General features: G+C 40.4%; 1 protein-coding gene across 2 annotated transcripts in view; it reads right to left on the reverse strand.

The window, feature by feature from the left end:
• Positions 1–25,520, reverse strand: part of FBLN1 (fibulin 1) — an 81,290-nt gene that overhangs the window by 8,971 nt on the left and 46,799 nt on the right. Inside the window, exons 15-16 of one of the 2 annotated variants that reach the window (XM_061472024.1) lie at positions 16,027–16,169; positions 13,908–14,039 (exon numbers count right to left, since the gene is read on the reverse strand). In XM_061472024.1, coding sequence (XP_061328008.1) covers positions 13,908–14,039; positions 16,027–16,169 — 275 coding nt within the window. Of the gene's footprint in view, positions 1–13,907; positions 14,040–16,026; positions 16,170–21,201; positions 21,649–25,520 lie in introns of those variants that run through there. The other variant, XM_061472025.1, reaches the window with a different exon arrangement.

Genomic DNA, 25,520 nt, shown 5'->3' on the forward strand with positions numbered 1-25,520 from the left:
ACAAGTTTTTGTAGGGGAAAAGCATGTTTATGAGTTTTCAATGTCCAGCTGGAGACCAGTAACGAGTGGTGTCCCTCAGGGATTGGTGTTGGGACTGGTCTTGTTTAAGAACTTCGTCACTGACATGGACAGTGGGGTTGAGTGTGCCCTCAGCAAGTCTGCCGATGACACAAAGCTGCGTGGTTCAGTTGATACCCTGGAGGGAAGGAATGCCATCCAGAGGGACCTTGACACACTTGTGAGGTGGGCTGATGCCAACCTCATGAAGTTTAACCATGACAAGTGCAAGGTCCTACACCTGGGTGGGAGCAATCCCAGGCACAGCTACAGGTTGGGCAAAGAAGAGATTCAGAGCAGCCCTGCGGAGAAGGACTTGGGGGTGCTGGTCAATGAGAAAATGAACATGAGCTGGCTTCAGTGTGTGCTCGCAGCCCAGAAAGCCAACCGTATTCTGGGCTGCATCAAAAGGAGCATGACCAGCAGGTCAAAGGAGGTGATCCTGCCCCTCTACTCTGCCCTTGTGAGACCTCACCTGGAGTATTGTTTGCAGTTCTGGTGTCCTCAACATAAAAAGGACATGGAACTGTTGGAACAAGTCCAGAGAAGGGCCACGAGGATGATCAGAGAACTGGAGCACCTCCTGTATGAAGACAGGCTGAGGAAGTTGGGGCTGTTCAGCCTGGAGAAGAGAAGGCTGCATGGAGACCTCATAGCAGCCTTCCAGTATCTGAAGGGGGCCTATAGGGATGCTGGGGAGGGACTGTTCGTTAGGGACTGTAGTGATAGGACAAGAGGTAACAGGTTAAAACTTAAAACAGGGGAAGTTTAGGTTGGATATAAGGAGGAAATTCTTTCCTGTAAGGTTGGTGAGGCACTGGAATGGGTTGCCCAAGGAGGATGTGAATGTTCCATCCCTGGCAGCGTTCAAGACCAGGTTGGACGAGGCCCTGGGTAATATGGTTTAATGTGAGGTGTCCCTGCCCATGGTAGGGGTTGGAACTTGATGATCTTAAGGTCCTTTCCAACCCTAACTATTCTATGATTCTATTCTATTCCCTTAAGCAATACAAGAAGACCAATCTCCTCGTGTTAATGCAAGATCCTGGACTATAATTTCAAGTTTGCCTTTCTCCTCTAGGCCTCTTGCTTTATACTGCTGGCCAAGATTTTCAAAATTAAGAGTAAACATCTCAGATGCATCAGTGTTACTTAAGACCATAGTTATAGTTTCAAAGAAGATGTGCAGGCAATTAGGAAGTTTAGGACTAGAGAAATGATCGTTGCAGTGGCTATTGTAAAAGGCAAAGTTGGTAGGATCAAAAGAAAAAAATCCAGCCATGCTGGGTGCTTCCTTGGATCAAACCATAGACAATGAGTTGCTGGTTAGACTTGAATACGAGACTATCTCAACCTAAAACATGTAAATACTTATCTATAGTGTGGAGCCAAAACTATATAGCCAGATTGGGTTTTGGCTCTGTAGACAACTCAAAGAAGTCATGTTAAGATTTGTAAGAAAAAAGTTATTTCTCATTCAGTATTCATTACATATATATGAAGTTCATCAATAAGGTTGACAAATAATTCACATCCTGATCACAAACAGAAAATACATATTTTAGGGTATTTTATCCAGGGTTGTTGTTTTTTTTTTTCCTGCAAAAAGCTTTGGGGCTTTGCATACATTAAACTTTAATTAAATTCCTTTCCTAAAGGCTGCTCTTTATTCCAAAAGGTTATACCAAAGTAATGATTTTTGGTGCTTAAATTGCTCTGCCAACATGGTTACTAGAGTACTTACTGACCCAGGGGAGAAGGGAAGTGAATCAACTGTTGGGTAATTGCTTAATGTATCCTACTTTGAAAATATAATGCGTCAACCATTGCACATTATAGAGAATCTTTTACTGCCTTTGGTAGAGTGAAAGCTACTAAGTCCAGTCCTGTCATGTTTTCAACATCACTGCAGTCCAGAATCAAAATCATGGAACAGTTGAGACAGGAAGCACCTCTGAAGACCAATCCCTTGCTCAAAGCATAGTCACCTAGAACATCTTGCTCTGGTCTGTGTTCAGTCTGGTTTTGAATATCTAAATGGATGGAAATTTCTCAGCTCTAGGCAACCCGTTCCAGTGTTCAACCACCTTTACAGTAAAGAAGTGTTTTCACATGTTTAAATGGAATGTCCTGTATTTCAGTTTGTGCTTATTGACTATTGTCCTTTCCATGCCACTGAGAAGAGTTTTTCTACTTTATTTCCTACCATTATATTGATCAGATTCCCTCTGAGCCTCCTCTCCTCCAGGCTGAACAGCCCCAACTCTCCCAGCCTCTACTCATATTATGGATGCTTCAGTGCCTTAATCACCTTCTAGACTCTCTCTCCTATGTCCACTATGTCTTGTACCAGGAAGTCCAGAAGTGGACGCAGCACTCCATTGATGATCTTGCCAGTGCTGAGTAGAGGGGAAGGATGACCTACTTCAGTTTGCTGCCAATGCTTTTCCTCACGCAGCCCATTGGCTGCTTTTGGTGCAAGGGCACATTATTAGCTCAGGATCAACTTGGTGTCCCCCAGGACCCTCAGGTCTTTCTCTGTAAAACTGTTTTCCAGCTGGTAAGTGCCAGTGTGTATTCGTACACAGGGCTATTGGTCCCCTGGGGTAGGACTGTGCATTTCCCTTTGCTAGACTTCATAAGGTTCCTGTCAGCCCATACTCAGTCCCATCATCCAGGCCATTAATGAAGAAATTGGCCCCAGTACTGAACCTTCAGTTATACCATTGGTGACTGGCTGCTAGATGTGTTGATGATCACAAACCTTTGAGTGTGGCAGTTCATCTACCTCACTGTTCACTTATCAAGTCTACATTTCCTCAGGTTGCCTATGGGAATATTAAGGGAAACAGTGTTGAAAACCTTAATGCCTCTGTATCTTACTAAAGTCAAAACAAGCAACATTCACTCTTCTCTCATCTGCTAATCCAGTAATCTTTTTGTAGAAAGCTGTCGGGTTGGTCAGGCAGAATTTCCTCTTCATAAACCTTTGTTGACTACTCCCAGCCACCTTCTTGTCCTCCGTACATTTGGAAATATTCTCCAGATGTATTTGCACCATCACCTTACCAGGGACTGAGGCAAGGCTGATGGGTCTGTAGTTCCTTAAATCCTCATTCTTAAAGATTGCTGTGACATTTGCTTTCTTCCAGTCCACAGGGACTTCTGATCACCACAGCCTTTCAAAAATGATGGAGAGTGGCCTCACAACGACATTGGCCAGTTCCGTCAGCACTTGTGGGGGAATCCCATCAGCTCTCATGGACTTGGGTATGTCCAGTTTTTTTGTTTGGGGGTACTGATTGACAAAGCTGAACATAAGTCAGTGTGCCCAGGCAGCTGAGAAGGCAAAGGATAGCCTGCCTTGTACCAGAGATGGTGTGGTCAGCAGGGCCAGGGCAGTGAGCATCCCCCTGTACTTGGCACTGGTGAGGGCTCACCTCAAATCCTGTGCTCACTTCTTGTCTCCTCACTACAAGAGAGACATTGACGTGCTGGAGCAGGTCCAGAGAAGGGCAACAAAGCTGGTGAAGGGTCTGGAGCACAGGTGTGATGAGAAACAGCTGAGGGAACTGGGGGTTTTAGTCTGAGGAAGAGAAGGCTCAGGGGGGACCTTATCGCTCTCTACAACTGCCTGAAAGGAGGTTGTAGTGAGGTGGGAGTTGGTCTCTTCTCCCAAATAACAAGTGATAGGAAAGAGGAAATGGTCTCAAGCAGTGCCAGGGGAGGTTTATATTGGGTATTAGGAAACATTTCTTCACAGAAAGGGTGCTCAGGCACTGGAACAGGCTGCCCAGGGCAGAGGTGGAGTCACTGTCCCTGGAGATAGTTAAAAGATCTGTAGATGTGGCACTTAGTGACATGGTTTAGTGGTGGACTTGGCAGTGACAGGATGAAGGCTGGACTTGATCTAGGTCATTCTGTGATTCTATGATTCTATGAAAAGTTCACTAACCTGATCCTCCTCCACTGAGGGTTAGTATTTCTTGCTCCACACTCTCCTGTTGCTATGAGGGCTCCAGGACTCATGAAGGCCAGTCTTATCAGTGAAGAATGAGGTAAAGGTGGCATTCAATTCAGCTTTCTCTATGTCTTTCCTGCCCCTTTCATAGGGACATTTTTCCTAGTCTTTCTCTTGCTGTTGATGTACTTGCAGAAGCCCTTCTTGTTGTGCTTCACAGAAGTGCGCTGTGCTCTGTAAGCAGTCTCACAGGCATTATGTTCCTCCAGGCCTCCTTAGTTCATGACTGTGCCTAAAGGCACAATCTAGCTGTCAAATGACAGGCATTTCCCAGACCACCAGATGTCCGCTGACTTCAGACAGTTAATGTACACCTTAGATTCCTCCATCTCTCAAAAGCTAAATAATCCTTTTCATTTTTTTTTTCTTTTTAAATTTTCCTGAAAGCTATCTGTATTTCTCTCAATTGTTTGTGACAATAACAATGTAGGCTCCTGCTGTGTGGTGCTCTGATAGTTTCTGATACAATCAGTTTTTATTAATAAGTGGCTACTCTTTGGAAAATGAAATATTTCTTGGTAATCATCACTGCAGGCATCAAATCATATACAGAAAAATAGCTCTGAAGATATCATTAATCCTTGAGCTTCCACAGCTGACAAACATAAACATGGTTACAGGATTCAGAAAACTCATTAATCAAAATACAAGTACTGAAATAGATTTCCTCTTGCTTTGAAGTATATTGCCCTCATAACATTGTGAGTTAGACCTTCATTCAAGTTTGATGCTGAACACTTCACAAAATAATAGATTTTGAGCGTCAGTTTAGAGTTGGATGTTAACAAGGTTTCCATGCTGATGGAGAAATGCTTTGTGGGAATGTGGCTGGCTATACATATCTTTGCTGAAGTATCTGGGGACAAGAGTTTCAAAAACATGTGCTTTTCAAACATGGATCTCCCAGATCTTTATTCAAATTCCTAAGAGAATGGCCTAATTTTCAGCTATTGAGAAACCAAGTGCTTATAAACTGCTTCAGAAGTCAGCCTGAACATAAAATCATATTTTCATAAGGTACATACACTCAGGGCTACTTCACTGTTGGTTTAAGCTGACCAAAAATAGTGGACCTGCTATATCCTCCACCCCTTCCCTTGGATTAACACCTGAAAGAACCAAAAGTGTAGCTTGCCACACAAGCACTAATGCTGACAACAGGGAAAGGCCTGGAGCGTTAGCACAGAGGTCAACAGGAGAGGGGTTTCCCTTTTGAGCACCCACAAAGCTCCAGATCACATAATACAATCCCAGTGTTCCCTATTAAGGAACAGAAAGGCAATGGTGGTTTAGGTACTGTAATGGTGAGTATCACCCCAGTGGCATAAACAGGACTCCTAATGACTTAGGCCAGTTGATGCAGTTCTGACCATGTTATCGCAGGAACAGACAAAAATGCCTGTGTCCCTGGAGCAATTCAGTAACCACTACCCAACAGTGCAGCTCAAACGTGTACTGTTTCCTTCTCTGAGAGGTGTAAAAGAGGATCAGGGGAAGGGCAAGACATCCCTCAAAAAAACCCACTGTAGTATAACAAGGTGGGCCCAAGCCTGCGACCATAAGCAACATCTATTGCTCATATCTCTCCATGGTCAGAGCATCTATTGATCACAGTAATCATTTTTAAACCATGTAAAGACAAGGCCCTCCTTTAAAGACTGTCCAAACAATTGTCTCTAAAACTCTCCAGGTACTCATAGCCTTTGAAGTTTCCGCCTACTGTACATATCTCATTTTAAGTTAAAATAAAATGGAATCTGCTTCTCCTTTTGCCTTTAATTTTACCTCTGAATTAAAAAGGACATTACAGCACAGGAATTGCATTTTAGCATGAAAAGGCATCTTTCTGCCTTATTCAAGAGATCACAAATTTGGGATTCAATTTATTAGAAATGCTATTCTTCAACCACTCAATGAAGTTTAATTTCATTAACACTTGGGCTTCTCTAGAAAGCTTTGGCTGCTGAAATGCATCAAATAAAGAGGCAATAAAGAGGCCTCATGGTATTAATACTTTTTTTGGCCAGAAACAAATGGTAAATATTTTCAAAGCTATTATCTGTCATGTTGGATCATATGGAGCCTTGCTATTATGAAAGAATTAAAAACAACCTTTGATTTTACTGAGGTTTGGCTAGTTTACAAATACTATGATCTTTATTAAGGATACCAAATAACTTCAGAGAGATGTGCTCTTATCTTGGTTTGGCAAACTTGAAGTGCTTTTAGATCTCTGGTTTGCCTGCCAGCCAAACCTCGCAATGGGTTTTAATGTTGACAATGCTGTGAAATCACTCATGCCTAAAATGCAATAACTGTACTTAAAGTAGCCTCATTAAAAAATAGTTTCCACCATACATTTTTTAATCCTTCTTTTTCCACCTTTGAGAACGTGTCATGCTTTATGTAGTTCGAGAACCTCACATATTACAAAAACAGGTGGAAAAAACTTAAGGGCTGAATGTCCAAAAGAGGAAAAAATCATATATGTCAGCTTCCTGATTTTAGCCCTACTACCTTATTACAGTGGGGTTAGTGTCCACTGTGGTACATCATCACGTACATGCAATCTCTCCATTTAGCAAGAGTGGCTTGTTTACCCTACCTGTCCTGCAATCACATTATTCTGTTTCAGCCAAGCTTGGATACTGTAGCATATCCATGACACCTGGGCAATTAATTATTGTCACCCTAAGCATTTCTTGGCAAAAAGCCATGCTGTGGCACACAGCATGATATGGCTCTGTGATTCAATTTACCATGGAAGAAAAGTACCTAATCCTGAGGATTTGACATGAAAGCCCTTCTGTAGCTGCTCAGTCATCACCTAGAGGCGACAGCTCTGCGGGTATTGTTAGCAGAACTTCTGATGAGGGAAGCTCTCTGAATCTTAATGCGTGTTAATCCCTGACCAAATTCTCAAAACAAGGCTAAAATAAGGGGTCACTTCACCACATTTGACCCCTTAAAAAATAAAAGTTTTTTAAGTAATCCATGCATCTGTGCATCATACTGGGAAAAATTTTTGATATGCTTTGAGTCTTTTATCTTCTGTCTCCATTTTTATAGGGTGTGTAGGTGCTACTGCAGGAATGAGACGCCATCAACACGTGAACTTGGGAGCAGCAGCAGAAGCAGCTGAATCGGTCACACAAATATTTCACACTTGGAGATCCTCAGAAAAGTAGGTCTCTGACTACTCTAAACCAGGGCAAAGAACCTCAGAAAGCTGAATTCACACAGAACTCTCTCAGAGGAATTGCTGTAGGATGTTTCTCGGTGTACTGAATCCAAATATGGCTTTATTGGCCCATTTATGTAATATCCCAGCCCAGTGTTTAAAATTAATATCAAAAAATGCATGCTATGCAATCTGAACCAAGGACCTTCTGCAGTCCCCTTAGCTGTTCCCTGACTCAGTCTATATCTTTCCCAAGCTGGCAGGTTTTATACTTCATGCCACAGTTCACGAAACTCCATCAGAGCTGCAGTGTGATTTATTTGTCTGCTTGCTTTATGGAAGCTGTAACCAAAGGTGGTCTGTATGAGTGTTTCTGTGATATATTATACCTTCGTACCTGAGGGGTGAGATGAACATTGGTCAAGGAGGAGTGTTTGATTAACCAGGTACTTGTGATGTGCTAGAGTGAAATTTGGCATTAGGAAGGTTGCTCCACTCGAGCATGAGACTCATTCTCACCAGAAAAGCACCTTCAGCATTTCTCAGATATGAAATGGAAATTCACCTCCTGTTCAAGTTGCCTGTTTGCCTCCAGAAGAGCTCTCCAGCCTGACATTTTTTCTGGAGGGGAGGGAGGGTATTGAGAGATTTGACTACCGAACAGTGCACTCATCAGCATCCCAAAAGGGCAGGTTCAGGCAATAAATCTAGGATCCCATTTACCAAATGGCTTCTGGGCACTCTCATCTCAAATGCATAGCTACTAATTTCAACAGGGCATCCTGGCATAGAGAAAAACTCACAAAATATTCTTTGCTGAGGGAGTCCTCTTGTGAAAGGGGCAAGCCTAGATGAAACCAGAACAAAGATACTGAAAGGGACTGTGTCTTTTTAGTGTAAGGCTGCAAGAGCCTGTCGAAAAACCTGCTGAATTATGTCCCTGCTCTCTGTGCTTACTGTGAATGACTGGACAGCACCAGTTTTGTATTGCCAGACACCATTGTCATTTCATGCTAATGACATTATAGTCATGACAAAAGGTGGCTATTGTTGCTTACTTTCTAGTAAGAGTACCCACCAGGGGAGATAATGTATGTGCTGAAATCCTCACCCACGAACAGCAGAGCTCTCCTGGACACCCTGACTGCCTACACCTAGCCTCCATTTCCCGACAGAGAAGCAATTGCAGGTGAACTGCTACCTTCAGCATTAGAGCTGCGCCAAGAAGCCCAAATCAGTCCAGGGATCTCATTATGCTAAAAGCAGTAACAAATGCGTGGTAAGAGCCAGCCAGCCTCTGGCCCAAAGATAAAGTCTAAAGCAAGAGAGGATAAGGGAAAAGCAGAGAGGAATGTGAAAGTACTTGCCCATCACTGCAGAATGGGCCCAGGGACAAAGTTCAGAACCAAATCTTTTGCAACCCAGTGCCTCTGAATGTAATGTCAGATCATGCAAATGTCAGACCACGCAAATGTCAGACCACACAAATGTCAGACCACAGCATGGCAGACTGTGAAAAGACCTTGCCACACTGGGAATGGCCAAACTACTTACAAGACACAGAACTACTACCCTGTGTTAAGGAGAGGTTTCCTCAAAAGTCAAACCTCCAGTCTCCTTCTCCTGCCCCCAACCAATATGGATTACACAAACACACTTTCTTATGGTATCTGTTTTTGTTTACCTTATGATCAATTTTTAAATGTGTCTTCCCATCCTCTGGATCATACTAAATGATTACCATAGTAAAAATTAGACTACTACTAAATCTTCTGTTGTGCTATCAGTAGCTGAGACACTTTCTGTAGTAATTCAAGGGTAATATCATGAACTCTCACACTTGTACATGTGGCTGGAAAGCCAGCACAGAGATAGCAGTGAAATCCTCGCCATAACAATGGAGAACAGCAGTACCTATCTGTAAAATGATAAGCAACGTTGATATCAGTGTATTCTAGCACCAGCACAACACCCCTGAGAAGCTCTATAGGTACAAGTGAAATTTTATAATTGTATTGACTCTGGATGTTTTTGATCAGAATAGTACAATTCCGCTTAATAGGCAAGAGTATCTGCTTAAGTTAGTATTGAATGCAACATGAAAGATTTCAGCCTACGAAAACTGCTTTTTGCTGTATGACAAAATTTTACAATCTTCCTGAAGTTTACCAGACTACAAGGTGGTATTACAGTCACCTAAGGAAATGAATGCATAGCTGAGGGGGGAAATGTTTTATAGTATCTTATAATACCTTAGGCATTGCTAGGACATTTTTGTACAGGTTGAAAATGCATTCTTCATTTTTCACTGACAGCTGGTTAAAGGAGGAATGCACTGAGAAGTCTATAAAAGCTTTTTTTAAAAAAATCCACAACTGGATAGGTCTGCACTTCTGTTTTCCTCCCACCCATGCTAATAAGTGACGTGCAGTTGTTAACAGTGCCCTTTGGATTCAGTGCCACCTTGGACTGTAACCACACCAGGCAGCAAAGACTCTACAGCACTTCTCGAATCAGAAAAGAAAGAGGTTTCGCATCCCTTTGTTAGTACAATAACGTAGAAATATTGGAGACAACTTTTTACACAACTATTTTTCTTCAGCTTGCAAGAAGTCTATACACTATAACTCCAGCAGGCTGGCTTTCATTCCTTCTCTTCCACTGGAAGATACTTCCTGTAGGTCAGCATAGTTAGTTATGGAGTCTGTTCTTACTTCTTTTGGACCTCCATGTCTGATACGGCTGATCACTGATTCCCATTTGATATATTTTCTTTCCTTGATCTTGCAATACTGTCCTTACCTCTTTCTTCTCCACACTTGTGCCTGCTTTTCCTACATCTCCTTTGGGAGACTGTGCTCTTTCTTTTTCTAACATTTCCTGGAGCAACTGTTTCCTCTGCTTCTGGTGTCTCTTCTTTTCCTCCTCACAAACTGCTGCTAGACACTCTCATCTCTCCCTATGACCTCAGCGTCTGCCTTTCCATCAACAAATCACAAAAGTCTGACAAGCCACTCTCCATCCAACCCTACATATTTCTCAGCATCACTAACATCTTCTCCTTGATGTCTCAGTGTCAACGTCAATAGATAACAGCTAAAACTGATGACCTGATTCTTCAGTCCACAGTTCTTTGTCAGTATTGAAGTCCTCACTTTTCTTCTGTAACTCCTTCTTTAACAGCTCCTCCCACTCTCTAAGCCTTTACCAAAAGGAACCTGTACCTTTTTACTTTTTTTCAGTGCTACAGTTTTGAGAGCATCTTGTTCCTTTCCATTCACACACAGGTCCTTCTTAAGGTGTCATCTCTCGTGTTTGTGACAAACTAGCAAAAACCTGTTTTACTAATGAAGGATTTCCTGCAAGGGCATCTTCATTGATCTGTCCTTTCTCCCCCCTTTTTCTCAGTGCTCCCTCTTTTCTTTGAATGCCTTCATCAGTTTCCTCTGCTCTGACATGTTGTCAAGGTTTACTACACTCAGCCCTTTCAGTAACACTAGTAATTATTTTCCTGCTTTTTTTTTCCATATGCTCTTATGTGTTTCATCTCTCTCTGAGCTAGTCCATGTCTTTTCCTTAAAGAAAATAAACCCACAGAACTCCTGTAGGGGTTTTCTACCTTTTCTCTTATAGAGAAAATTTGCCTTGTAGACAAAGGTATTTGGTGATCTAATTTTCTTTAGCAGATTAAATAGCTTTGATACTCTGGTCATTTCTCCTGAAATATTACACAGAATGAAACATGCTTATTATTCCTTTTACCCATGCATCTATGATTTCAGGGTAAACGTATTCTTTCCTCTACAATATAGACAGCAAAAATTAATAATAATTAAAAATAGGTTACACAGATTTAAGAGGCATATGTCCATTAGTGGTCATCAAGCATGGTAGCCCAGGTGCACTTTCCCAGAAGCACATAAACTAATGATTGCAGCAAGTTGGAATATTAAGTTTGCAGAAAGATTCCTATGTACCTCTCTGTTACTGGCTCATATGTTGGACAATGGTTACTGAGCTAGCTGGGAATTTGTTCTGCTAGAGTCCCTGTGTTACATCCCCACAGTTCTTATGTTCATGTAACTTAATGGGATAACCAATGAAGTTTCTGATATTGTTTATGCCCTTTGTCTTCTTCCACCCTTATGCAAACCCTTCTTCTTTCTTTACAAGAGGGACTCATTTTATGAACTCTGGAGGACTAGGATCCCATCTTATTTATTGTCTTGAAAACTACTCAGCACTTTCATAGAAACACCTAACATTCTGATTATTAACAAGAAAAAAATGATATTCTGATGAGAGCAGCAGAACTGCTGCTGGCAGAATTATTTGTAATCCTGATTTCACACATACAACATGCCGCCCTGAACCTCTGCCCCTTCAGGTAAGTATCAGCTGGAGTTTTGTTTTGTTTTCCCTTTTCCAGTTATGCTGCAGGCAGTTTACTTTGCAGCTTCCATCCATTAATCTCAAAGTAGTTTTACATAGAGGAATTAATTAAGAATCTTATATACAAGAATTAATTAAGACAGTAGTAGGCATGTTTTATCATCTCCATGTTGCACATGGGGGAACTGAGGTGAAGAAAGAGTTGCGCAATTCTTTTGCAGAACTGGGAATATACTTAGGTGTATATCATATCCTCTCAACTTGCTGTATAAGAATATCCTTTTTCTCCTAATGCTGTGAGGCAGATATCCATTTTACCAAGTAAAATACCATCGACACGCAGTCCTGTTATTCAAAATGGAAAAGCTTCCCTCAGGCAAATACCTTGGCCAGCCAAATATCCAAACACATCCTTCTTTCTTATTTCAGACAGAAAGAAGCACATAGCACGAAAAGCAAACTACTGTAACTACTGTGGGATCTGATAACATTTATACTCTTCTAAAGAATCAACCCAATACCTGAAATCTGTAATCTTATCGTCCCACTTTAACAGACTCTCCCTCTTTCTCAGCATTCACATGTATACTTCTGTTTGATAAAGAAAGAAATATAAACCTAATGACTGATGATTTTTATCTACAGTTCATAAAACCTTTGCACAACTCAGGCTGTAATGTCAAGCTTCTGAAATGCAACAGTGCCACCTTCAGATCATGCTAAGTATGACTTTTTCACAAACCATCAGTGTGGAAGCACAGCAGTAATTTTCCTATTCATCCAAAGTCCTGCTAGAAAACCCAAAAGCACATACATTTATAGAATCGTTTTAGTTGAAAAAGACCCTTCAGATCATCAAGTTTAACCATTAACCCAGCACTGCTACGCCCACCACTAAGCCATGTCGCAAATTGCCACAGGTTTTTAAACTGAGAAACCCAAGTACTTCCAGCTAACTTACTCTCTAGTAACGTGGCCTGGATTATGAACTGTATGATACGCAATGGATTAAAAGAAAAAATCCCTAACCAAACCTTGCACCACGCATTGTTTCACTATTAAAGCACTACAAATAATCACAGAGGAATCCACTATTTTCATTGTAAAATATTTCTGCCCAGTTTCTGCTGTGTTTTTGACTCCTGAAAACTGTCTCACATGTGTAAACTTGAGCAGAACCTGCACATTCACATATTGAAGCACAAATGTTCAGTGGGAACAGTAGTCCTCTATTTTCATAAATAGACATTAACAAAGACCAATCAAATATTACCTTTTACTACCTGGCATATTCATTCTTTAAGCATGAGAATCACAGCATATTCCCTTGCTACAGCACTAGCATCTTGCATCAGGCAGAGCAGCACATCAACTGGGACCTGCTTCTGCTCTGCAACCCTCACATGATTTGCCACCTACTCCTGGGTATGCTGGGTCCTAGAGTGAAAGCCAAGCAGCATAACACTGTAAATATATATCTGTGTGCATGTATACATAAATATGTATGCTAGATACACTATACGCATTACATACTGCATACATTACGCACTATATCCCCGAAAACAGCCCTGCTCTGAGAGCAGCTCATCAGAAAGAATGACCCCAGATTGTGTTGCAGCCCCTCCCTGTTATTTAAGTAGATGCAAGTCTACAACATGATCCATATACACACATATACCTCCTGCCATGTCTCCTCCCTGCAAAGCTGAGACTCTAAATCAAATTCATATGCTCCATTCTGAAGTTTCTTCTAAACCGCAGCATTTGTCAGATCCCTTTTACCTTCAACAAAGGTATTTATTTAAAACTGAACCAGCCTGTCATTAAGTATTAAAATAGGTAACGGTTTCAGTAAATTCAGTCCTGCTTTAAAAAAACTATTATCCAAAAATTGGTTCAATGCTGTTTAAACAAGAACCCTTAATTAAACTTACAGTCCCTTCACTAACATGCTGTATTATTATATTGAGTTTGATTATAATGGGCAAGGCTCATCATTTTAAAATGAAGCCATTTGCATTTGTAATTAGCACCAATTCTGAAAGAAGTTAGAACATTTCTCAAATTGAAGTTTAGGCCTTTACTATTTTTAATAAAAAACTAATTGTGATATTAGTTCAAATTACATAGATTGGACTGGAGAATAATAAATCAATACAGGCTTGAAAATCAAGGTGGGAGTTAATTACTTGAGTTAATTTCCTTGACCTTGTTCTACAATATTATTGCGAGAAGTAAACAGAAAACACTACTCACCCACTGTCATACCATCCATGTAACGCTTGATGATATCAAAGGAATCTCTTAAATTTCCTTCTGTTATGTCAAATATGATATCTGCCTGGTTGGCCGGATATGTAGGTGTGATGGCACGAAGAAAAATAATCTCTGCAAAGAAAGAGGATCACAGAATGTACTGAGAAGTATTTGAAAACATCACTGAAGAACCTGATAGAATGTGATCCATAATGACTTGCCCTCAAAGTTGGTGGAGGACAGCCCCCTCCCCCACCACTCTCAGTTTGTCCTTTGAAAAGAAAGGAAAAGAAAGAAGATCTGGGGGAAGGGAGGATTCAGAGAGATTTATTTTCTCCTCCTGCACCATGCAAGAAGCCCTGAAGCCAAAACACTATTAGAGTCCAGAAAGTCAACTCTTGGAAACCAGGCAGACTTGCAAAATCCCAAAGAGGACAGCACTGAGGATCCACAGGGTGGGCAGGGGAGGGGGACCAAACATATAAACCTCTGAACTCTGATTCTATTAGGCAGCTAAAATATTGCCATTACAAATTAGAGCCCTTTTGAGTATCAGAAAAAGGTTTTAGGTTTAAAAAACAGTAAGAGTATCTTAGCCCGGGGTGTGTGTGTGTGTGTGTGTGTGTGTGTATTAAGTATTGTTACTTTCATTATTATCCTTGCTCTATAGATGATGAAAATAAATCATGGAGCTGTAAGAATTCACACAAAGCCATGCACTGAATTACGGTTTAGGAACATGTCCTGGGCTTCAGTCATACTCTCAGATCACTAGGTCTCATTTCTTTTTATTAACTTGTAAGGGTGGACTAATGAGGGAAGTTTGGGGAGCATCCTGGGCCAAATCCTTAGCTCTGCTGCCAGTACACCTGGTGAAGCTGAAGGGGTGTGTATGGGAGAAGTGGCTATGGGGCATGCCTTTTCTTCCTGTGAAGTAGGGCCAGCCAAGGCCTGAAACAGGCCTGACGCAATCTATAGCAGCTATACACAGCTAAGTTATTGGTGGTTAAATGGCTCCTATATGAACAAGGACTGGGACGTCTCTTGCCCTTCTTCTTTTGCCTGGTGCAGAAGTGAAGAAACAACTTTGGCTTTCATTTAGGACAAATTTATGACACAGCAAGGCTGAGACTCTGCATGCATCAGAAATGGAGACTCAGGTGCTTTAAAATCCCCTCAAAATAATCTTCCTTCCTCTGCCACTTCTCTCTCTGTGTCTGTGCTGTACAGCAAATTGTTGACTAGGTTCATCCCACAGAGAAGTAGGGCTGAAAGCAGTCATCCCACCTATGGATGTGTACACAATCCCAGTGAAGATGCCAGAAAGTGAATACCAGTGCCAAGCAGCAAAAATTGGCTCTTGATCTGTATGTATGTATGTGAACTAAGCAAAGTGAGAGTGATCCTTATGAAACTGCAGGACTTAAAAACCTGCAGGTGCTGCAGAGGCTGAAGGAACTAAAGAAATACAGATGTGCCCATGAGAGTGCAGCATCTGGGGCTGGAAAATTCACTTCAGATGACTGGACAGATACTCACTTGGATACTTTTTAAGAATCCTAGCTTAGAAGCTTCCTGTCCAGCCCTTGAAATTTCCCTTCCTTTATTCTGTATTTTAGAAAACATTTATTTCATAGGTCAAAAATTAGACAATCACAGTACTAGATAGCTTATTCAATAGAATGTATTTTGTGATTAATGTTTCCATACAGATAAAGGCTATATTTTTGGAACAAGTCACCTGTCAACAGAAAACAACAGACCACAAACAGATGAGAGGAATATAATGAGTACCTACTTCCTGTGGGAAAATCTGCAAGAAGGGAAAAAAAATGTCATGGGGCACACGGCTATTATGTGGGTAAATGTGGTACCTGGGAATTCAGACTCAATATGTATTTCCTAGGAAGCTATATGAGTTAGAACTCTAACTTTCTCTGCCCCATAAAATTAAAACTCCTGGATATCGAAGGTTTTAATTAAATGAGTAGTACACTATAATTTGGACCTGTGCAAACATTTTACTGCACTGGTAGCAAGTCTGGCTTTAAGCAAGGATTTCCGGTGGAGGTTTTCTAAGTGGTAGTCTATTAAATGGAACAAGGAACAAACCACTTACCTTCAGGTCTTGTAAATTCTCTGAACGTGGGCAGTGAAATGACAGTGTGGGAAATTGTGTGGACTGGATCCAACACACAGTTGACATCATTAGGTCGACAAGACTTAATGCAACGGATAGTATCTGTCTTTTCAAGTCTGACACTAAGAGAAACGAGAGAGAAATATGCATATATTTTCTGAAAATTAATTACGTCTCTGTGTTTTGCAATCTGGGGAGCTAGAAACTATAATTGATAGAAGTGTCCATTCTTCACCTCAAAAGCTGAGACAAATGCAGATCATCAGAACTGCTAGACCACTGAAAAACTTGGCTCAGCTGAGTTGCGCTCAAAATCCCATTAAATCCAGTTCTTTAAGCCAGACATGTGAAAACAGGGAGAGCCGTAGAGCATGAGATGCCACGATGCCATGTAAAATCTATTCCAAAGTACAAACAAGACCAAACAATTAGGCCCAGATCTTCAGCTGCAGTGTGTGGGCATGGTCTCACCAATTACAGTGAAGCTGCGCTTATTTGCACAAGCCTTTTTTGCACTCCATGTGATATCAGCCATATAAACAAGAAACAATTCCCACTCTGGAAATCTGAAGAACCAACTTTCTTTCACGATTTTCAGTGCAAAACGAGCCAGAAAAGCCTCTCTGAAGTTTTTTTGTTGTTTTTTTTTAATTTATTTTTTTCACATGCCCCTTTCCATTTAAACTGAGAAAACAGGAATGGAAACTGGGAGAGGAAAAAAGTTAACCACATTATTTAAAACCTCAAAGATTGAATTCTGAGTTTGGGGAAACGGTAAGGGTCATTTCATATTCGATCTCAACCAGCTGCTCATTCGTCCCTGAAAGTCTATTAAAAGTTAAATGGTGACTTCTCACCCTTGTCCACTAGAGTGAATCTAAAGTCACTTACAGTTCAAGAACTTCACACAATACCCAGTCTGTGTTCATGAGAGATGAAAGGGCTATGCTCGGACTTACAATGTGACTAAGCCCCACAAATGATCTCAACTTTGACCTGCCCATTTCTTCATATTTCTAAGTGGAAAAAAGAAAAGACTGCAGTGTCAGAGGGGGGGGGGGAATTCAAAGATTAAAAGGAATAAAAATTCGCTGAGTAAAAGGGAAACAAAAATGGAAGCTTTAGTTTGCCAGATACCTCTAGAAATAAATGGATCTTGCTCTTTTCAAAATGTGTTGCCCAAGTCCACATCTACAAGCCATCTTTTTTCAGATGTTCAAAGGAACTTTACGGCTCTGTTAATACCAAATACATCAGTGACTTCTTATTACATGCTACCCACATTTGCTCACCAAAGAAAACAAAACCAAACAAGCTGATATTGCATGAAGCTAAAATAAAGATAAAAGAGAAAACATGAATCAACATTAAGGAAATTATGCTTTAACAGATGTGAATGGACATAGTCCACAGGAAGGCAATGAAGCTGCCTTAATTTACACCAGCTGAGCCTGGCTTCTGATTTTTCACTCTGTAGTTGATGTTTTGAGACTGGCCAGGAGATGGAGGCCAGGAGAGACCTTTTACTTCCCACTGTTACCTGGGTACAAAATTTTGTCATTTCCTAGACACCTCACAGAGAACAGAATACAGCTTTCTGCTGAAATGCTTCATGCTGGTCGTTTCAGAACAAATTAATTATGGATATATGGACATAATAGTCTGATCTACAGCAACAGATTCCACCCCCTTAAACCCCAGCTGCCAAATTAAGAAAGGACTTCCAGCTAGCTGACCCTCATGTCTGTGAAATAAAGATCAGCTAAATTACACAGGCTAGCTCCAGCATAATATAGTCTATTTCAAAATACATAATAAATAGAATTGAAGCAAAATGTGCATCATTCATGTTTGTTTCCCTCTCCCCTTTTTTCTTTTTTTCTTTTTTTCCCTGGCTGCATACAGAGGAGTTTAGCAGACATTTACATCTATACAGCCATGCAAACAAACACTGCATCTTTCCTCAGGATCCTGCTGAGCTGGGGTCACAAGAGCCAAGTCAGACTGGTTTTACTTCCAGCAACATGTTTAAAAATGCTGGAAAAGTTCTTTAATTTTTTTTTTCTCTTCGCATTACATAATGCAAATAATAGCTATAGCATCCTCTAATGATTTTAGGGACACCAATAAACAGTAACTTGCATAACTCACATTGGAACGTTATTACTAATGAAGTACTACTGGTACAATACATACAGCATCCTACATTTTCATAGCTGCATTTAGATAATAGGATATATATGCAGAAACACTGGTGGGAGTGTCTGAAGCACTCAACATTGGTCTGCCTTTGCTCCTTCCTAGAAAGAAAAAGGAGCTTTACTGTTGACTTCAGCTGGAACAGAATTGGGCAAATAGAAACATTTCTGAAATTCTCATCCAAGAGGCCAGGAATTTAAGATGAAGTGCTAAGACTTGCATTCATAATTCTCACTTTTGATTCACTGGAGTAAATCATTCTGACAGGAATTAGGTACCCTGCATACAGAAACTGAGGATCACAATGATCACAAGTGATTTGTGTTAGTTCTTAACTAAAACTGGTTTCTAGACCAATGCAGCTTGTAACCATACAAGTTACAGACAAATGATTGCCAGCTCTCTTTTTTTGCACCATTTTTCTCCCTTCTTATAGATCCCACAACTTTTTTCTTTCTTGCATGCTTTGTCCATACTACTAAATTTGAGTTTATGCTTTCATTTTCTCCTGCCCAAATATTCATTTTCTTATCACCTTTCTTTTGATATCCCTGCTAATTGCTTCAGCATATCCAAAATAACACTTTGTTCTTTCACTGCTTCAACATCCCATTTTTAGACAACTCCTGCAGTAACTTCTTTGACAACTAGCATCTATTTAAAATCCTGTTATTTGTTATTAACGATGTGCTCTGATCTTAAAATACTTTTTAATTTTATCCTTACACATCATCTTTACATTTGATCTTCTGATTAACTGATGTTTTCATTTCTGCTCATGTCCTTCTGTAGTAGGGACAGTGAGGGACAAAAGTTTCTTCCTAAGTGCTGAGAAATGTCTTTATTCAAATCTTTCCTTCAAGTTTTCCCCTCTAACAAAAATTGCAGCTCTGGACCTGGTGCCTCTTTGAGACCTTTTTCATTTAAAAGAGAAAAAAGTTAAGAAACAGCTCAGCTGCTCTGATTATTTTGCAAATAATCTTTTCCCGAATATCATTTTTCATTTCTTCTTGGGTCCTGGTGTAATTTATTTTCATATTCTCTCTTAGATTCAATTAGTAAGTTCTTTGGTTCAGGAACTGTGACTTCATTTCCATTTGGAAAGAACCATGCACAAAAATGGCACTACATAATTTCATACATGTTCTTGAATGTTCCAGCCACATTGCAGCATTAAAGCGTCTAATACAGGAGAATCTGAGCTCCATGTTCTTAAATTACTTGCTGAATGCAATTAATCTAGTAACATTTTACAATACTGAGGGCCAAATTCTCACACTGCCTTCTTGTCCTGCCAAACAAATATATATTAACGCTTGCAAAAATTAAGTTTATTTTTGAATCTTTATCTTACTTAATTACAGCCTCATAATGAACTGGTAGCCAGAAGGCATTTATATACGAGCATCTTCTGTGGCAGTAAGAAATCCCATTAGTTCAAGCAGCATGGGCTTGTGCTTTCAATATTTAAAACTGGGACTCTATCCCCACTGGCAGCTTCTGGCAGCTTTATAAGTATGTGTCAACAGACTTATTAAACATTGGCATTCCTCATGAGACTTGAACTCCTGTCAGCCAGCTGGGATAAACTTTGCCTTAGGGAACATGTAATACTCTGGCAGAGTGCTGCAATCATGCCCCAATCTAGTCCTTGGCTGATGATAAGCCCAAGAGCCTGCAGCTTACAGCTAATAGAGTAATTCCTTGTGTTCAGGTGATTAAGGCTTGTGATCTTGGCTTAGAATGTTTGCAGTTTCTAACCTTGTACCTTTCTTGTGTCTTCTGCATTTATTTGGTGAAGCATTCTTTTTTTTTTTTTTTGTTTGTGCATTCATGTGGATTATTCTTCATCTATGGACGACTATTCTGCTTATGTACCAGGTGGCAGAGATATCTGAGCCTAGGATTGTGTAAAGAACACTGATTTTTAGATCATACCTCTGGGACTGAGCTTTTAATATTTATCAATACAAAGACTGAAGAGTAAAATAAATCCTTTTCCAGCTCACAAAACAGAAGAACTCTGAAGAAATTCCAGTTGTATTTTCTACATTTTTCTTGATTGCATAGAGGTGAGTGAAGAAACTTGTAGAAGTAAAGGAAGAAAGATTTGGATATCGGAGTTCTGGCTTATCTTTTAGGGGTGCTAGGGTTTGGCTGGGATTTTTTTGGTAGTGGGTAAAGTCTTTAAAATTAAATATTTATCAGCTTTGATATGGAAGTTGGAGAGAGACCAACTAAATATCTTTTTCAAATATTCCTATAGACACATCTCAGGATATTGCCTGTGAAATAGAAAAGAGCTCTCTGCTAGTAGCTGAATGCTGTTAGGAACTGCGGTTTTCCCATCATTAGATTTTCAGTTCAGTGGAAATTCCACAGAAAAGAAGATGAAAAATCTCAAAAATAAATGTTCTTTAGAAGAGATTCTCTTTTGTACCATCTTTAAAAGTTAGAACTGGGATCTGTACCTGATGGAAATCAGCACAAGCTCACTGGCTACAACAGAGCAATGATAACTAGTGCAGCTTGAAAATGTGGGTCCCCATTTTCAAAGCCACCTGTGTGTTGGGGCACCATGAGGTCCTAAGGGTCTAAGTTACACGCTTTTAATAGATTTTCAGAAAATGCACAGAAATTTGCCCCTGAAGTGACAAAACTCTCTAAAGATGTCTCAGTTGAGACAGGTCAAATTATATACCTATTTTATTTAAAAAATTTAGACCTAAACATATGCAGCTTTGTATCATCAAATGAAACCAACTCCATTACTGTGTGAAGTAAATGAATTGTTTTCAGTCCTCAGTATACTCAGGCAATAAGCTCTTGGACACCTGTTTCTGCTTTTTATAATGACACAGAGTACATGTAAGAACCTCCCTAAATTGAGACGTTCAGTTATGGGGGAAAGTGGAGAACTGTAATGATGATGGCAAATAAAATGCAAGTGCAGCATGCAACAGATGAACTAAAACTTTATTAAAACTGGGAAATAAAAGCTACTTTTAAAAGAGAAAAGGTAGCCAATGATGCCTGTAAGATAGGGATCAAAGCTGTGCAGAGACAAAGATAAAAAGTTTGGCAATAAATGTGTTGACAGTTCCATGGCGGAAAAGTTGCATTTGAATTGTCAGAAGAAGGTCTCTGGGCTCTGCGATTTGCCGCTGCATGACCACAATGCCACTGTGGTTGTTCACTTTTTTTGTGGTGAAAAACCCCTCCTGGTTCCCGCTGATGATGGACAGCAGAATTTTATCCCCAGGGACAGCATTGGAAGGGCCCATGCGGAAAATGTCGGTGGGTACTTGAATGTTGGTAGGAAAAGAGAGGTGATAGTAGGTTATTCTCAGAGGCAGGCTCTGGCACTCCTTATTTTCATTACAAGGCAAGCGCTCACAGCGACTGCAAGAAAAGTGAGAACACAAGACAAGAGGAAGATTAGCGTACATTTAGCAAGCGTGATAGGAGAGCAAGGGCAGTGGGGATGGGAAAAGGTATCTTGATTTGCATATTGTATCCATTCTTCACCCTGGCACCTCACTCTTACTGCAAATGGGCATTTATTAAATAAAGACGAAGTTTTCTGTAGCAGGTGCTTTTGGAGGAGCATTGCCATTTTCAGAAGTGCTGCCCTTTCTTTGCACACACAGATGGACTGAGTCTGGCACCTCAGTGCAAGTGACAGTTTATTTGCATCTAGATCAGCTAAGCTCTTCCCAGGAAGAATGCTGTCTCTCCCCTCCCTCAGTTTTATTCTTTTGTTGATTGGACATAATATTAAATAAAGAAAGAGATCCTAAGTGGTTACTGAGTTGACTGTGTCCTACTTGGCATGTCTGGCTGGATTTGAAAACTGAGCAAAGTATTCTGAAAACCACAAATATATAAAGAGTCAGCCCTTCTGAGGGAGAAGAGGCACTTTAGATACTGCACTACGTATGTTCATCATCTGACAGCATACAGAGGAATATAAAACTTATTTCCAACACTGCCTGTATGCTAAGTTTTATTGACTTTGAAGGAAAACTTTACTCCTCTTGATTTGGCACAGTATTCCTCTGTGCTACCAGGACAGCCAACATGAGTCAGTCTTAACACCCATCTAGGAAAACACTGAAAGCAAGATCCAACAGCCTGATGTCTCCACCATGATGCTGGTAAGAAAGTTGCCCTTTGCTGCTTGTTTCCCTTATCACGAGGCATTATATTACAGTGAAAAAGTCAAGAGGACTAAGAAGAAATCTCCCATACAGGCTGAAAGTGAACAATGAACATCAGCACCAGAAATTACGATTTGCATGGAGAGAGCAATCTCCTCTCTTTCTGTTACTGAGAACTGTGAAGTTTATCCAGCAGACTGTGGCACAGACAGGTATGAGCATGAAAGTCACTGCTATTAAAGAATGTTATAGTCTACCAGCACATTAATGGAGATCTGACATGTCATGATACCTGATGGGTTTGAGAAGTGTTTGAAGAATTGCATACAAGGAGAGTTTATATGAATTTCAGATTAAAGATGCCCAGCACCACGTTCAAGTTGTGGTGAACACCCTCTCAAGACAGGTGCACAGAAGTAGAGATAGACACGATGATCTCACTTGGATATTGACTTTGCAAAATTTGGGGATGATGAGATTGTGCATTTAGCTCCAAACTTGCTCATGCACAGCTATGACTCAATTACATTATGTACGAGAGCCTCTCCACTCAAAAGCAATATCAAGTTCACAGGCTGAGGCTTTAGAACCTAAACTATTTACTCACTCCTTTACTAACAAATGCTCCAGCATGAAAGCCTGGCTTGCTTCTTACTACCTCAAGGACATGCGAGTGCCCATTTCACTCGTTTTGTTTTGACATATGAAATTGAGCTCCTATCAGGAGTATCTGGTATCAACAGAACTGTAGCTCATAAGCAAACCCCACTTTGTTGCCAATACATCGTGACCTGAATTCCAGGAACTTTTCATTATATGCAAAATAAGCACTTTTAAGAAGAGTAGTTAAAAGCACCCTCAGTTCTTCAGTTAATGTGTTCTATATTTTCTTTTAATACCACTTGCAAATGAAAGTACAAAGCAATTCTTTGAAGACTTAAATGCATTCTTAATTTTGTTCATCTGTGTAAAGAGCATGCACAAGTCTTCACAGGATGACCAGCTAATTAGGTGTGGATACTCCCGGAATATTTTCAGGTATAGCAAGTTCTGCGTTCTTTTGTGAAATGTCATCAATAACTCCACTAAGAGGAATTACTTGGTTTTGCTGAAATCATGAAACAAGTCAAGACAGTTAATTTCTTAGTTGAAAATGTTTTCTTCATGTAAATCTTTTTGGAATCATGTACCTGCTCATGAGCATTTACATGCTCATAAAAATGCCCTGATTTATTCTTTTATAAATAAAATACGTTTTATAATAATAGCTAGATTTTTTAAGAGAACAGAACCCTAAAGCTTCCAGTTTCCTAATAACAACTTTCTCAATCAGGACATTTTCCTGATTCATTTGTGGAGACAGATGTGCCTGCAGCTAGAAGCTAGAATTATTAAGAATTCATTACCTTTTATCATATTCTTTGGTGGTGCACACTACACACTACACACTTCACTATAGGTTTAGTTACTATTCACTAATTGTTTCACCAAATAACCACAAAGGAGAGAGAGCAAATACTACTGCTTTCAAGAGCCAGAGTTCATCCTAGAGTCATGCACCAAAGGCAATAAGCAACGAGCATTTAAATCCCGGTGTACTCTTTAGACCTTATTTAAATACTTCCCTTCAGTGGGCAGACGAAAATCATAAGGCAAGGGAATCCAACAGCCTACCACTAGTGAGTAAGCAGCCCAAGATTCGGGATGCTGCTCCAGCTCTGCGTCATCTCAGGACGGATGAGCTGGCCGTGCAGCCACCTTACCCGGCCACCACGCCGTGTCGCTGTGGGAGAGAGCACAGGGGACCCAGCGAGAGAAGGGGAGTGCTGCGGAGGCAGCAAGATGCTACCAGAGAAACCCAACTCAGGGCCCAAGTAAAACACGCTCTGCTTTGCAGTGAGGAGGGATTATATGCATCTTTGCAAATGTTTGCAATTAGGCACATGAGCTAGAAAAATAAGCACATGCTGCTGCTAAACACTTTTTCCTGAATTTGTTCCTGATTATTTTAGCTCACTCACTACTCTGTTCTCCTACATTTGATTTTGTGGCTGAAGTACTGGTTTTGAACAATTTCTCATAGTGTGAGTTTCATATACAAAACACTGGTTACTCATACAGGAAAATAAAACTATCAGAACTAGAGAGATTCCATTTTAGATAATGAATACATCTCCTAATGCAGAAATGAGGAGAAAATATTTTCTGCCTTCCCTCCTGTTGATTTCTGAGCCTTATTTTTACTCCTTTATGCCCAAAAGAGTTGAGTGGCATGCGACAACTCCTCATGTGCTGAAGAGACAATAACTTTTTACTAGCAGGATTTATGACTTTGTAATTTACTTCATATATGGAAAACATTTCAACGTGCTGAACAACTAAGCAAGCCTTATTACTAAACTGTACACTACATATCTCTGAAATTCAACCCTATGGATTTCCAGAGCTGTAATAACCTTCCAGACCTCCTAGAATATAATCCATTACAATGGCCTTCGCTCCTGCTATTGTTGGCCTGTATATTCCTTTTCAGTAGGTTGCACCACACCTTGAGGCTCAGGTGAGCTACCAGCCAGGCTGCATCACCACATCATGGATCCCTACATTGATGTTAATAGAGCAGCTATGTAGAGAAGGGGGATTTTGTCTTACACTAAAACTTAAAGGGAATGAAACCAGCCGATAGCTGGTTTTCACAGACATTTCTTAAGCAGAGGAGAATCTGGAGTTCCACTTCAGGCTGACACAGGAATACAGTATTCAGCAGTACAGCAGACAGGATGGACAACCTTGCATGTACCTTCTGTCTGGAGCTGGAAAGTCTCAAGGAGTTTTCAAGCCATAGAAGAGACAGAAGCTCGATCTGCTAAATCAGAGGACAACTGCTTGTTGCTTTTTTTCTTAGATGAACAAAACAACGTATTGTTCTCTACGCTTGTTCTTGGAAATGAGTGAACTGCTTTTGCCGAAATTTGCCAAAGCTCGAGTTCAAACCAGACACTTAGCATGTAAAATTTTAGCCATTGGTTACATTCTGGAAAAATTCTAAGCAGTTAAAAACAGGTCCTAATAATGAAAAGTGTCAGGTAATCTTAATAATATGCAGACATGTCT

Source organism: Pezoporus flaviventris, unplaced genomic scaffold (assembly GCF_033815535.1).
Source record: "Pezoporus flaviventris isolate CSIRO_AGI_PZ_B2104156 unplaced genomic scaffold, CSIRO_AGI_Pfla_v1 ptg000070l, whole genome shotgun sequence".
NCBI lineage: Eukaryota > Metazoa > Chordata > Aves > Psittaciformes > Psittacidae > Pezoporus > Pezoporus flaviventris.